The 14,492-nt window shown below is 43.9% G+C and overlaps 1 protein-coding gene across 1 annotated transcript in view; it reads left to right on the forward strand.

The window, feature by feature from the left end:
• Window positions 1-13,676, forward strand: part of drd3 (dopamine receptor D3) — a gene marked incomplete at both ends in the record, with an annotated part of 16,448 nt that extends 2,772 nt beyond the window's left edge. The window contains 6 exons of the mRNA XM_080854680.1: window positions 84-196; window positions 2,876-3,012; window positions 6,065-6,258; window positions 7,974-8,036; window positions 10,555-10,954; window positions 13,480-13,676. Coding sequence (XP_080710806.1) covers window positions 84-196; window positions 2,876-3,012; window positions 6,065-6,258; window positions 7,974-8,036; window positions 10,555-10,954; window positions 13,480-13,676 — 1,104 coding nt within the window. The remainder of the gene's footprint in view (window positions 1-83; window positions 197-2,875; window positions 3,013-6,064; window positions 6,259-7,973; window positions 8,037-10,554; window positions 10,955-13,479) is intronic.
• Between the last annotated feature and the right edge of the window lie 816 nt (window positions 13,677-14,492).

Here is a 14,492-nt window from a genome sequence, read left to right on the forward strand (position 1 = left end):
ATCTCTCTCTCTCTCTCTCTCTCTCTGTCTCTGTGTGTGTGTGTGTGTGTGTGTGTGTGTGTGTGTGTGTGTGTCTTGAACAGGTCATGGGTGGTGCCTGGGTCTTTGGCCGACTATACTGCAACATCTTTGTCACAATGGATGTGATGATGTGTACTGCCAGCATCCTCAACCTGTGTGCCATCAGCATTGACAGGTAGGGGAACCTGGACACATCTGTTTGCACATTGTGTGGTGATGGTCTGTTCATTACCCCTTGCATACGAAAACACTGAATTGAACTTATGTGACCTCCTGGATTGTGGGGGATCAAAACATTGTCTTATTTTCTCTCTGGATGGAAATTGTATTAACCCTGCACATGAAAATAAAGTGTGGAGATTAAATTGCCTACTGAATGAGAATGCTGCCATTACGCAGTTATGATGTGCCGGAGAAAGACCTTTATGTTGAGCGGCAAGGACACAGAGTGTTGCAACCTTTATTAGCAACTAAAGGATGATGGATTGGAAGACACCTGGAAGGCCTACCTGATACACATCAACCTCCAACTTCCAGCAACAGAACCGTTCAATTCTTGCCCGGAGGTTGCCGCTATCTAATCTGTCCACCTCACTCCTTTCCCAACACTCTGGGTTGGGTTCATGCCAGATCTAGGCCCGATCGGTTCCACTGTCATCTGTCACATATCTGGAATGTTCTTTCCAGTGCATTGAGCCAGTGAAATGATATACAAGATGTCTCTTCTCATCACGTGCTTTTTTAAATATTTGATCACAAACTCTGCCATCCTTGGAAAATGCAGCTTTGAAAAATGTTGCATGCCTATAGCCCACCCAAGGTGTTTTGTGCAAGTGTGTATGTTCATGCATGTGTGTGTGTGTTTCATGTGTGTAGGTGTGTGTCTGTCTGCGTGTGTTGTGTGTTTCTTTCAGTGTGTACACACCCACGTCCTGTGTGTATTTGCCCCATGTTCATGTACTGTCATTTACATTATTTATTTTTCCCCTCTACCTTGTAACTTTTAATATTTCACAGCCTTGAGGGAATCTTTGAACCCTGGACCTTCTTGCTCTGAGCGAATGTTCTCCCCCCCGCCCCCACCCCCCTCTCTCCCTTCTCTTTCTCTGTCTTTCTCTCTCTAAATCTTTAAATCTGTCGCATCTCTCATAATGGCAGTGACAGAGTCCTGTGTGGCTTTGCATTTGTGGGTTCATACAGTGACATTTCTGGAGTTGGTTCACTGTGTGTGTCGTTGTAGTTATTATTAGCAAGGGGATGAGCTCATCAGTGGCAGGTGCATAATTAACACTCGCACGCGGGGCGGTCTGTGACAGCTTTATTTTAATTTTGTGTGTATGGATCTGTGTGCATCCCAGAGTGGGCCGAGAATGTGTGAGAGAGAGACAGAGAGATAGAGAGAAAGAGAGTTGCAGAGAAAGAGACTCAAGAGACTGACAGACACACAGAGACTGGCAGAGAGAGAGACAGATAAAGAGAGAGAGAGATGGGTAGAGAAAGACGGGAGAGAAGACATTAAGTATGTGTTTGGATGTATTGTGTTTTAAGGCTGGCCCTAATAAAATTAATATTGATGTTGGTGTGGACGTTCCATTCTTTTCAATGAATGTTTGTGTTCTGCATCTGATTTGAAAGCTGGGAAAACAAGGTTTACAGATGCATGCAGGGAGAGAGAGAAGGAGAAAAAGAGAAAGAGGGAGAGAGTGGGTGCTGCTTTTTTGTTCCATTGTTAGTCTTTGTTTATTTTCTATTGCTTCACCTCCTTCATCCACTGTTTTCACTATGGAAAAAAGGGAATTAATTACTTTGATAATGACATCGATGGTGATGACAAATTTAGCAATAATAAAACTACCCGCACCAAATCAGGTCGAGCTTAATTACCGCTGCCTTCGAATCTCCGCCGCCTGATTCTCAATAGCGCACACAAATTCAATATCCTTGGCATAAATACCAGTAATTCATTTTTAATAAAGTATTGCTTGTGCCTTTTTTATGGAGGGTGACAGACTACTTTTTGGAAGAGCTATGACAGCCATTTTTGTAAACTCTCACAATTAGAATATTGATTAAGCTAACCCTTATGAGCATTCAGAATATATGAGGTTGCAATTTCACCCTCCAGCTATTCCTTTCTTGTCTCTTTTCTCTATTTTTATTTCTCTCTGTTTGTCTTTGCCATTCTCACCCCTTCCTCTATGTATTTCGCTCTCCATTTCTCTCAACACCCCATTTCGTCTCTCTCCTGTTTAGCCTCTTCGATCTCTCCTCTCTCTCAGTGTTTCCTCTCCATTCTTTTTCTCCTTTCACTCTCTTCCTCCTTCCCTCCCCTTCATTCATCCATCTATATCGCATTCAGATTATTTAAGACAGAATACAGAAGAAACTTCTAAACTGGTCCAAAGGTGTCTGTGATGTCGAAGATGCTTAGAGGCAGTGATGCCTGTGTCATATGACATCCCCCCCATCTCTCCCCTCTATCTCGCGCTCTCTATCCATCTGTGAATGGAAGTTTTGATATCTTTGCAAGTACATGGCAGTGTTGACGTGCAATAAAACACCTTTCAATCTCTTTCACACACTCCCTCCCTCCCTCTCTCGCTCTCTCTCTCTCTCTCTCTCACTGACCCTCTTTCTCTCTATCTCCCTCTGTTTTTCTTTCTCAGATACGCAGTACTTATGCTTTGTTGTATAAAACCACCAAACCGCAGCTCTCTTCTTCCTGTGTGTCTCACTCTCTCACTAATTATCTCTTTTTCTCATCGTCTCTTATCGCTGTAAGTTGGTCTATTCTGTCTCCTCTCTCACACATGCTCTCTCTCTTTCTCACTATCTCTCTCTCTCTTTCTCTCAGGTACACTGCAGTGGTGATGCCTGTTCTGTATAACACCACACACAGCTCTCGTAGACGGGTGTCCATCATGATCGCTGCGGTTTGGGTCCTGGCCTTTGCTGTCTCCTGCCCCCTGCTGTTTGGGTTCAACACCACAGGTGAGCAACGCATTCCCTTTCCCTTCTGCAGGCAGAAACAGCAGACACCAGCCTTAAAATGCTGTCAGTCATGTGAGTTAGGTGAATCAATGGATTTCTGTACAGCGCTGTATTCTGGCTATTGGTGGTCCTCTCAGTATAAGGTTAGGCTATTTGTGGGCCTCTCAGTATAGGGTTAGGGTTAGTATAGGGTTAGGCCCTAACCGTTAGGGTATTGGTGGGCCTCTCATTATAGGTCACCCTCATAGTTCAAAGTTCAAAGTTCAAAGTACTTTATTTGTCATTGCCACAAAGACAACGAGACAGTAGAATAGAAAAAATAGAATAGACAATAGAAAAGCCACTGCGAGATTCCTGAGTAACCCTATAGGCTGGGGCTCATAGGAGGAGGAGGAGGAGGAGGATGGTGTCTTTTAAGTTTCCCCAAAAACTTGAAATAATAAAAATATATAATTTTTTTTATATATTAACCTCAGAGGCTGTTTCTGCTTTTGTTGCCTAGAAATAGACTTGAAATCTGTCCCTTGGAATCCTGGAACAGGTCTCTACCAGATTGTGTTTATTAATGTTAATGTGGCCGCCACGTATCTCCAGAGTGATTCATAACATGTGGTGAATTGCTGGTTGAGGATAAAAAATAGAAAGCGACGTGCTGTTAATCCACTCCTCAGCTTCAGCTCAGCCTCAGCATACTCAAGTACTCTAGTTGAGAGCAGATGATGAACGTGTAGGGGAAGTTAAAGCAGCAGTGAGAAGCTCAAAGGAAAAAGATTGTTTTAATTAAGGGGCTTGAGGCTAAAAATGTATAAAGTGTGTCGATGATCTTAGAAGAGTTGGTTCTGTAATTCCATCACAGCGGGACGACTGTGGAAGACGTGAGTCTCAACCGGGACATCTTGTAAGGCGGTAGAAGTCCCAAATCAAGGATAGATGTAGATCCACGTCAGACTTGGCTTTAGTCTTGGTTCCCATAGAGGGGGGAAGTGACCAGCTCATACAGTCCCAGTCCTATCAGCGTTCCAAAGCGCTGGATGATTCAAGCTGTAGATTTCACACGGCTACAACGGTCTAGAATAGTGTAACAATGGACGGCAGGTACTGAACTGTGAGGTGAGTTAACCTCATTCCTCAATGTTTTCAGAAACACGCTAGAGTCTGATGCAAGTCTAAGAGGGTTTTAGCCTGGCCAAAGGTTCAATGCTGTGTGGAACTGTGCCTGTCATAATGCAGGTTACTCAAATATGTATGAACTGACATAATATGGTTACACTGGTGTAAGCATAGCATGCACCTCAGACAACTAGTGTCAATAATGCATCAAATCTATGGGCTGAATAAATAACTGGCAAAAATATCATGTTGCACGCCACACATTTTATTTTGAAACAATCTATAATGCAACAGTGAGCACACTCATAATTATTTCATGATAACCTTTCGAAGGAAATATTTAAAGGCTATGAATACTTCTCTCATATCATGACTATTCTGAGCGTTTTCAACTCAGTGCCTGAAGAATATTTGACTTCGCTTAAGAGCACTGTGGGTGCATGGTGGCTGATGATGTGCGGAAGCTCTGACATTTGCCAAGAATCATCCTTTGTCGTCTTTGGGCTTCTATTAAGGATAAGAAAAAGAAAAGAATGGCATCAAAAATGATTTCATTGGTGGTGGATGGGCCATTTACCCTGTCATTTGATCCATGCATAAAAAACATTAAAAAAAGCAGTTTCTTTCCAAAAGAAGATCATTGTCAAGCTTTGTCCCATGATACATCTTAAATTGAGTTCTGCAATCTTGTTCTCCTGTGTTTTTTGCAAGGGTACTGCAAAGTTTTACAACATTTAGAACTCAGCTACAAGGGTCCAAATCAATGCCAGACCCTTGGAACTCATAAATCCCTAAATTGGCAGGATTGGTTGCATTCTTCTGCCAGTATCCGCTCAGGATAGAGAAGAAGGCGATGTCCTGGAGACAGAAATGATAATGCTGGTTATGCCAAGTCTTTTCCACTGAAAGTTTACTTTGTTGAGTGTGAACAAGGTTAAATAAAAGTTTCATGTTTGCCTTCTTAAATTAAATCTTTCTTGTAAAGTCTGTTTTGTGAAACCTCCTGATTCTAGCTAATCACCTGGTAGTTAAATTAATCTTGTTTCTACCTGCAGTCTTCATGCTTCAAAACTTACTGGACTAATGACTCAGTAGGTATCCTGTGTGAAAACCCATTTTTACAATAAGGAAGTAGTAGGGGGCTACAAATGAGCAATGTGCTAATCAACAACTAGTTTAACTCCTGAGAGGGAAAAAAACTAAATAAAAAACATCCTCAACCACATCAATCAATCGCTAATCACCATCTAATCACAAGGCCGACAGTAGCTTATCAGTAGCTGCTAATGAAGAGCTGTGGCTTATTGAATATTGGTAGCCTATGCTAAGCCAGGCACCCTTGAAGAGAGACTGGTGCTGTTGAACAGCTAGCTCCTCTCGATCTCTCTGGTGGTGAGGGCTCAGGTCCACCAGAGCGTGGAGGAATTGATGAAGGGGCTGTGGTCGGTCGGGTCATTATTGGGTGAATCATGCGGCCATTTCAGCTGCCCACTCTTATAACCTCGCCATGTTACTGCTGGGGCAAACTACTGTGTGTCTTGTCTGTTTATTGGACAGATTTGTGACTGCTCACACGTGTATGTGTGTATGTGTGTGTGTGTGTGTGCGTGTGTGTGTGTGTGTGTGTCTGTGCTCACACGTGTATGTGTGTGTGTGTGTGTGACTGTGCTCACGCGTGTGTGTGTGTGTGTGTGTGTGTGTGTGTGTGTGTGTGACTGTGCTCACACACGTCTGTGTGTGTGTGTGTGACTGGGCTCACACACGTATGTCTGTGTGTGTGTGTGTGTGTGTGTGTGTGTGTGTGTGTGTGTGTGTGTGTGTGTGTGTGTGTGTGTGTGTGTGTGTGTGTGTGTGTGTGACTGTGCTCACATCCATATATATGTGTGTGTGTGTGTGTGTGTGTGTGTGACTGTACTCACACCCATATGTGTGTATTTTCCAGATGACCCAGAGGTGTGCTCCATCTCCAACCCAGACTTCGTCATCTACTCGTCAGTGGTGTCCTTCTACCTGCCCTTCATGGTCACACTGCTGGTTTACATCCGAATCTACGTCTTCCTCAGGAGGAGGAGGAAGAGAATCGCCTTCAGACAGGCCAGTGGTAAAGTCCAGCCAAGAACAGCCCCTCTGTCTGCGGTAAGAGCTCAATGTGCCACACACACAGGCAGCACATACCCACACACACACACACACACACACACACACACACACACACTCCAACAAATGGATATATTTAAAAATATAAGTATAACTGTAGTTTAGTGTAAACATGTACAGTATGTAAGAAATAGGAAATCATGTAGAACATTTTAAAATCTCTTAACTGTATGAGTCATTGAAGCTATGTCCTCCATCAGTCATTTGCTTGTATTTTATTTGGTTTATTATGTCATTTGCTTTGGATGATTAGCAAATGAACAAATGCAAATGTAGATGATAAATCGGAATTATATACACACACACACACACACATACACACACACACACACACACACACACACACACACACACACACACACAAATACACACACACACAAATATACACAAAGTGTAAGGACAGCCAGTCATAACCTGATAAACATTAGATTGACAGAGAAAGAGTACACTTGAACAACAAAGACAAACACACACACACACACACACACACACACACACACACACACACACACACACACACACACACACACACACACACACACACACACACACAGATGCATACACAAACTCAAGCATGCCTCACATAGTAAGTTACAGTAACTCCTTCCTTAACCTTGGAAAAGGTTATGGACTCTTGGTACCTTCTTTCCAAAACTACTCTTAATCTATTAATTGATTTTCTTCTATGCCGACTACATTAAGTACTTTTCCCAGCATTCCTAATCCGATACTGTATCAGGCATAGCAAGCCCCCCTCCCCAATCATTGCCAATGTTTGTATAATTGGCACCAGCACAATCTCTGGAGGAGACCTCAGAGGTCCAGTGTGATTTCTCTATGTCTCCATCACGCATGTACTTAGTGCTGAAGACTTAAGGAGGCCCATGGAACAAGTAAACTCCCTCTTCCTCTTTGACATTGGCAGAGGTTACGGACTCTGACTACCCTAAAATCAAACCGACCTTAATCAATTCATGTATTGATTTTTTTGGTCGGTGTCGATTAGAATAAGTGCTTTTTTCCAGCTTTCCAAACGTGAGATTGTGTGTCTTAGATAACTACAGAGTCCCACATTTGAGAGGGGGCCGTTGGAACCGATCTCTCTTGGAGACGTTCCAGCAAAGCCATTCTCACTGAACAGTCCAGGAATTTTGGGATGGAGTGCTAACTGGAGCAAAATTTGATACGGTTGGATTCCTACCGGTTTTTTTTCTTCTTACATTTTGGAGTGATCTATTTTTTCCAGCACATCTAATTTTGATGAAGTCGTGTAGAGTTCACAGCGGTACACCTCATGCATTCCAACAGAGAACTCTGGAATCATGGGATGAGAGATGAAATTCAAGTAGTGCATAGTTTTGTTTGTATGGAAGTGTTGACACCTGTGTGTGTGTGTGTGTGTGTGTGTGTGTGTGTGTGTGTGTGTGTGTGTGTGTGTGTGTGTGTGTGTGTGTGTGTGTGTGTGTGTGTGCATGTATTAGTGTGTGTGTTCATTTGGTGTCTTTATATGTGTGCATGCATGCAAGTCTGCGTGTATGTGTTTAAGTGCATACAAGTATTTGTTCAATCCTTTGAGTCTGTGTGTGTGTGTTTGTGTGTGTGTGTGTGAGTGAATGAGTGCAGTTGTGTGTGTATGTGAGTGTCTCATCATCTCATCATCTCTCTCTCTCGTTCTTTTGTGATTTCCTCTCCAGGAGACTTGTTTGCAGGAGACCATGAAGGAGAAGAGAGATCTGTCCCCAATTAGGATTAAAGTGGTGAGTGTGCTTGCATGTGTGTGTACAGAACATTCAGAAAGTCTTCATACCCCTTTGCTTTTCACAAATTATCAATCTACACTCAATACCCCTTAATGACAGCGAAAAACAGATATTTAGATTGTTTTTGCAAATGTATTAAAAAGGTAAGACTGAAATATTCTGTTGACCTAAGTATTCAGACCCTTTACTCGGTACTTAGTTGTAGCAGCCTTGGCAGGGATTACCGCTTTGTTTTTTTCTTTGGGTATGACTCAACAAGCTTTGCACACCTGGATTTGGGGATTTTCTGCCATTCTGCTCTGCAGATCCTCTCAACATCTGACAGGTTGGATGGGAACCATCAGTGGACAAAAACGTTCAGGTCTCTCTAGAGATGTTTGATTGGGTTCAAGTCAGGGCTCTGGCTGGGCCACTCAAGGACATTCACAGAGTTGCCCCTAAGGAAGTCCTGTGTTGTTTTGGATGTGTGCTTAGGGTCATTGTCCTGTTGGAGGGGGAACCTTTGGCCCAGACTGAGGTCCTGAGCGCTCTGGACCAGGTTTTCATTAAGGATCTCTCTGTACTTTCCCTTCTTCTGGAATCTTTTCCCATCTGTACACAAGATCTCCAGAGCTCGGGATCTTGGTCACCCCAGAATCAGAATCAGAATACAAGTTTGCACAAACAAGGAATTTGACTCCGGGTTAAGTGGCTGTCATTGTACTTACACAAAATATACAACACAGCACAAAACAATACAACACAAGAAATATATACAGGGAGGAATGGCTATACAGGAGAATGATGTAAGTACAGTATATACCGCCTGTATAGTTATACAATAAAGGGTGGAATGTATGGCACACTTCGTATTTGAGAAACGAAATAAAATGAATCTCGAGATTTGAGATAAAAAAAAATATCCCCAATTACTCCGGCAGCCAGCTCTAGGAAGAGTCCTGGCTGTTACAAACTCTCATTAATGAAATATAGAATCCACTGTGCTCTTGGGAACCTTCGACGCAGTCTTTTGTAGTCTTCCCCGGGTCTGTGCCTCGACACAATCCTGTCTCTGAGCTCTGCAGGCAGTTGCTTTGACCTCATAGTGTGGTTTTTGCTCTGATGTGCATTGTCTGCTTAGAGACCTTATATGAACGGGTGCGTGCCTTTCCTTATGTCCATGTCCAAGCAATTGAATTCACCACAGGTGGACTCCTGTCAAAGTGTAGAAGCATATCAAAAAGATGATTGAGAGAAATGGGAGGCACCTGAGCTAAATTTCAAGTGTCAAAGCAAAGGGTCTGAATACTTACTGTGATATATCAGTATTTCTGAAATCCTGTTTTCACTTTGTCATTTTTGGGTGTGGAGTGTAGACTTATGGGGCAAAAATGAATTTGAAAGATGTTAGCATAAGGCTGCAACATAACTAAATAAGAAAAAAGTGAAGAGGTCTGAATACTTTCAGTGTGTGTGTCTGTTTGTGTGATTGAGTGTGTGAGAGAGAGAAACAGAGAAAGTGTGTGTGTTTATGTGTGTGTGTGTGTGTGTGTGTGTGTGTGAGAGTGTGAGAGAGAGAGAGACAGAAAGTGCGTGTGTGTTTGTGTGAGAGTGAGAGAGAGACAGAAAAAGTGTGTGTGTGTGTGTGTGTTTCTGTGCAGCTTTGGCAGAAGCAGTCCGTCTGTTGATTCATGCCATACCAGTCTTGCCTGAAATGAGTGCGGGCTAAGTGAGTGATTTTACAAATGAAGTTGGTGGGTTGCTACTGTGAGCTCTTTGGGAGAGCGCACAGGCTGTTTTTAGCACCGTGGCAGACTGTCTTCCATCAGTGCGTCTTGCCCTGGCATCATCGCCCCAGGGCTGAGAGACAGAGGCAGAGAGAGAGAAAGAAAGAGAGAGAGAGACGGAGCCAGAGCTTGAAATTTATGATCCTGAAATACAGTCGTGACAAAATGCTTTTCTGGTGCTAAACTCCAAATGCCAGCACTGGCTGTTTGTCACTTCAATTTCCATACGAGCCACAGATCACATGAAAGATCAAAGCCAAAAAAAATGTGCAAAAAAAAAGATATTAGTAGGGCGTAGAAAGGGCTATGCAATAACAGTTTTTCAAGCTCGGTTGGTCAGGCAATGCGGTATTAAGGACACTGAGAGGGACTGAGAGGAGATGGGATTCAGAGAGGATATTCTCTTATCGGCACCAGGAGAATATGAGAAAAGGTTTTTTGGTCATGTGTTGAGAAACACTTATTCTCTCAAACAAATTATAGCATCCTGACATTGACAAGTGGTTTGAAAACACTGATTAGGGAGATATATCTTAATTAGTACAATTAAGGGGTTTGGGCTAAACATTATTAAGCATTTTACTTTTTACCACAGACGTTTTGGTCCAACAGAGGGTTTTAGTTGTGGGGGTTCTATGAAGAGCCTTTAGTTCTTCTGAGAGCATGCTTTTATATTAGCCTAAAAGAGAGAAGGCATATGCAGAACTTATCTTAACATCATTGGAACCCTGTCATGTTAAATCACCTAGGAAACCTCGGACCAGCCTCCCCAGGCCAGGGCCCGCCTCCTCCCGAGCTTCCTGCGGCCTAAGAAGCCGCGCACTGCCCCTGTGGAAAACTCACTACTTCCCCCAGTGGACCTCCAGAACTACTGCAGCATCAGCCATGCCTCCTTTGCTCGCACTGAGCACGTGGGGCCTCACGAAGGGGAGGAGGAGGATGAAGAGGAGGAGGAAGGGTCGACAGGGGAGAGGACGAGTGGTGGCCTTACCCTGAGGCGGAGCTGTGAGGTGAGGGATATATCGAACGGGCGGACGCACACCACACTTCGACCGGCGTCGGGTCCCGTGATGCAACTGAGTCAGCTCCGGCAAAGGAACATGCAGGCGCGGGAGAGGAAGGCCACACAGATGCTGGCTATCGTGCTGGGTAAGGATCTGACCACAGGAAAACCTTCACAGAAGAAGTCCAATAGATTTTAAATACATTTTCAACGGTACTTCAGGGCTTAGGGAGTGCACAGAAGGTTCTTTTATGGGGAAACAGGGCAACCGAAGGGAACAGAAGCTTCTTTTATGGGTAAAGATGAGCAGTGTGTAATAACTGGGTGCTAAAAGGTTCCCTGTCTGATGTTATAGTTTTCAGCGAATATTGAGAAGTATATTGATGCCAAACTAAGAGCAATGCATCCCAGCAGAGTCTCAATGCATCTTTTACACATATTTATTCATTTATATTGGATGTTTCACCTTCCTATTGAAAGTCATCTCTGTCACTTATCTACCCTTGACTGTAATTATGTCCTATGAATAATAGAGCCTGGATAATTAAAATCTCTTGAATGATGTAAAAAGGCAAGGGCATGATCTTGACAATAACAGATAGTTCAGTATTGTGAAAACATGAGTGGTAGGATCAAAACACATTCAATTCAATTCAGTTTATATAGCGCCAAAACATGAAATTGTCTCAAGGCGCTTAAATGAGTCTCGATGATGATTTCCACCAACCATATGCAGTTGACAGGAGAAATGGGAAAAGCAGCAGTGAGAGTGAAGAAAAAGACTAAAATAAAGTCTAGTAGTAGTTGTCCCAAGAGAAGAGTTCCTAAGAACAGAAGCAGGACAGATATAGTCTGGGAAGTCCCGCCCCACTTCTTCCGGCCAAATTGATTTTGCCTCAGAACTGGGTCTGGCCAAGTTTGCATACCCGTTCATTTCAAGATTTCCAGAATCCTTGGAGCCAATCACAAACTGGCTTTTGGCTACCTGGCGCGCCATTGGCGGATTTAAACTTACCACGGCTACGTTACAAAATCTACTGCACGGAGAGTTTTTAAACATTGGACATGGTGGCCGCCGAAGCACCGCAAAACTTCGATAAGGCAAGTTTTCTTTGAAAACAGAACAGAAACTTGCCCTGGAACAATTCATACAGAAAAAATATGTGTTTGCTTTATTACCGATTGTTGTATCGTTGTATAGTATCGTTGGTCTGATTGGTTAAAGGACTGTCCAATCAGGTGGCTGAAGTGGAGCGCCGTTGAGAGTTGGCCAGACCAACTGAACAAATGGAATGCAGTGAAGGGGCAGGGAATTCCCAGACAAGGACAGATAGGCAGTTTGCTCTGGAATTTTATATTTATATAACAAAAAATATTGATTCAACACTGATCTTTATCTTTTTTCAAATTTCTAAACAGAACTAGGAGGGGAGATTGGCTTAAAAATCTTCTGTTGTGTTTGGATGTAGGTAGTACAACTGTACAGATCCTCCTTCCACTTCCCCTCTCCCTCCCCACACACACCTACAGTACATAGGATTTTGATGTGGTATTTATTATCTGAGTGAGTTAGCAGATTGAGGTATTAGATTTAAAAACAGATGAAACCAGGTTTTTAAGGAATATTGCTTAAATCCTGACATTCAGTGACATTCAAAAGTGATTTTGGAAATAATCCCAAGATCAGCACTTGTGCTCGATCAGCAGTCTAACTTTGAGACGTTTGAAGCTTTAGTTCCGCAGAGTGAAACAGTGATATTAAGGCCCGAGGACCCCAACCACAACTTAAAAAAAGAAAAGGAAAAACCAATTTTCTGCCATTTAGTTTCCTACATACAGTCTGAGCGTCTTCCTACCTTTGACGCTGCCCGGCGTTGACTCTCGACATTGATGTTAATCCGAGATGTCTGCTTAATTGGACAGAAAATGAGTCCGCACGCACAGCAGATGCTTTTCAGCTGTGCGCGGGGGCTCAGCTGGGTCAGCCCCGAGCTAATTGGTCGGACACGGTCATGTGACCAGACTCACTTTTGCTTGTGGTATGGACTGAAGACTTCTCTGCCTCTGAAACGCCTTGGGAAATGAGTGTTTTGTGTGTCTGTGTGTGGTTGTATGTGTGTGTGTGCGTGCGTGTGTGTGTGTGGAGGGATGGGGTGGTGGTGGATGTTTGGCTTTCTCTCAGTCTCAGTGAGGGACACTGACATCCAGCCTTTGATGTGCCCGTGAGGCGAGCTGAGATGCCACTCACCTGCCTATGGAGCTTTACCACAGAGGTTAATGAGGGTGGAGCAGCCCGTTTGATGTTTTAATTAATAAGTTCATGCACACTCTTACATTCTGATTAGAATAACTGTGCCCTTTGTATGTATTTGGGTATGGGTGACTGTCTGTATGTGTGTGTACGTATGTCTGTGTGTGTGTCTGTGTCTGTGTGTACGTATGTCTGTCTGTGTGTGTGTCTGTGTGTGTGTGTGTGTGTGTGTGTGTGTGTGTGTATGTGTGTGTACGTGCTTGTCTGTCATTTCTATCTATGGGTGTGAATGTATGCTTATGTATATGCATTTGTGTCTATGTGTGTGTATTTATGAATGTGTGTTTATTTATGTGCTTGTGTGTGTGTGTGTGTGTGTGTGTGTGTGTGTGTGTGTGTGTGTGTGTGCTCGCGCTGCAGGGGTCTTCCTCATCTGCTGGCTGCCCTTCTTTGTGATTCACATCCTGAACACACACTGCCAGACGTGCCGCATTCCCCCCGAGCTCTACAGCGCCTTCACATGGCTCGGCTACGTCAACAGCGCCCTCAACCCCGTCATCTACACCACTTTCAACATCGAGTTCCGCCGCGCTTTCATCAAGATCCTCACCTGCTGAGCCTCCTGCCTGGCTCCAGGTCACACTCGCCGCAGAACCCGGGGAGGAACACAGAGAGAACGCAGCGGGAGCATAAGGACGCAAGGACCGCCTCCTCAGGAAGCCACAGAACTTCTGTGTGACTGAGTGTAAAGAGTCGCTCGCCAGCACCTGCCTCGCCTCCATGGCAGGGTGCACTCGGCCACTGTTGACACAAAATGGAGCCTGTCAGTGTTTTCTCTCCAGGGGAGTAAAGACTCCCAGCTGGAGTCTGGGAGCTTGAACTGACTTGACTCTGAACACCAACTTAAAGTGCAGGTGTTTCATTTTGTGGTGCAGCGATCCGTATCTTGATGTAGTGACTTGCCGAGAAGAGCTGAAAGAATGTGAGGGACACAATGTGAATGTTTGTCCCATTTCCTGTACCCAGTACCTTTAGTACCTAAAGACTGGCTTGAGGTAGGTTTTCACCATCCAGCTAATCAATACAAACTTGTCAAGTTGCCAATCACAGGCAACCCTCGAACCCAACTCACAACGTGCCATTAAGTCTACAACCTCTCTCACAATGCTCAGCCATAAAAGAATAAATCCGCCATCTTACTGTCATGCTCGCTCGGATTGTTGTGTCCTCACAAAAACTCTGCAGATGCTTGTCGCGTCACAGCACCTATCTTTAGCTGTCCATTGCTGCCTCAAACACGTGTTAACGCTTCAGCTGTCTTTGAAGAGTTTTTTTTTCAGTGTATGGTGGCGTGTTCGTGATTATCGGTCACATCACTGTGGAGGAGTTTTACCAGGCGTCGGAGGAATCGCATGGAATGTCTTCAAGGAATT

This window comes from Sprattus sprattus (assembly GCF_963457725.1).
Source record: "Sprattus sprattus genome assembly, chromosome: 17".
In the NCBI taxonomy this organism is placed as follows: Eukaryota; Metazoa; Chordata; class Actinopteri; order Clupeiformes; family Clupeidae; genus Sprattus; species Sprattus sprattus.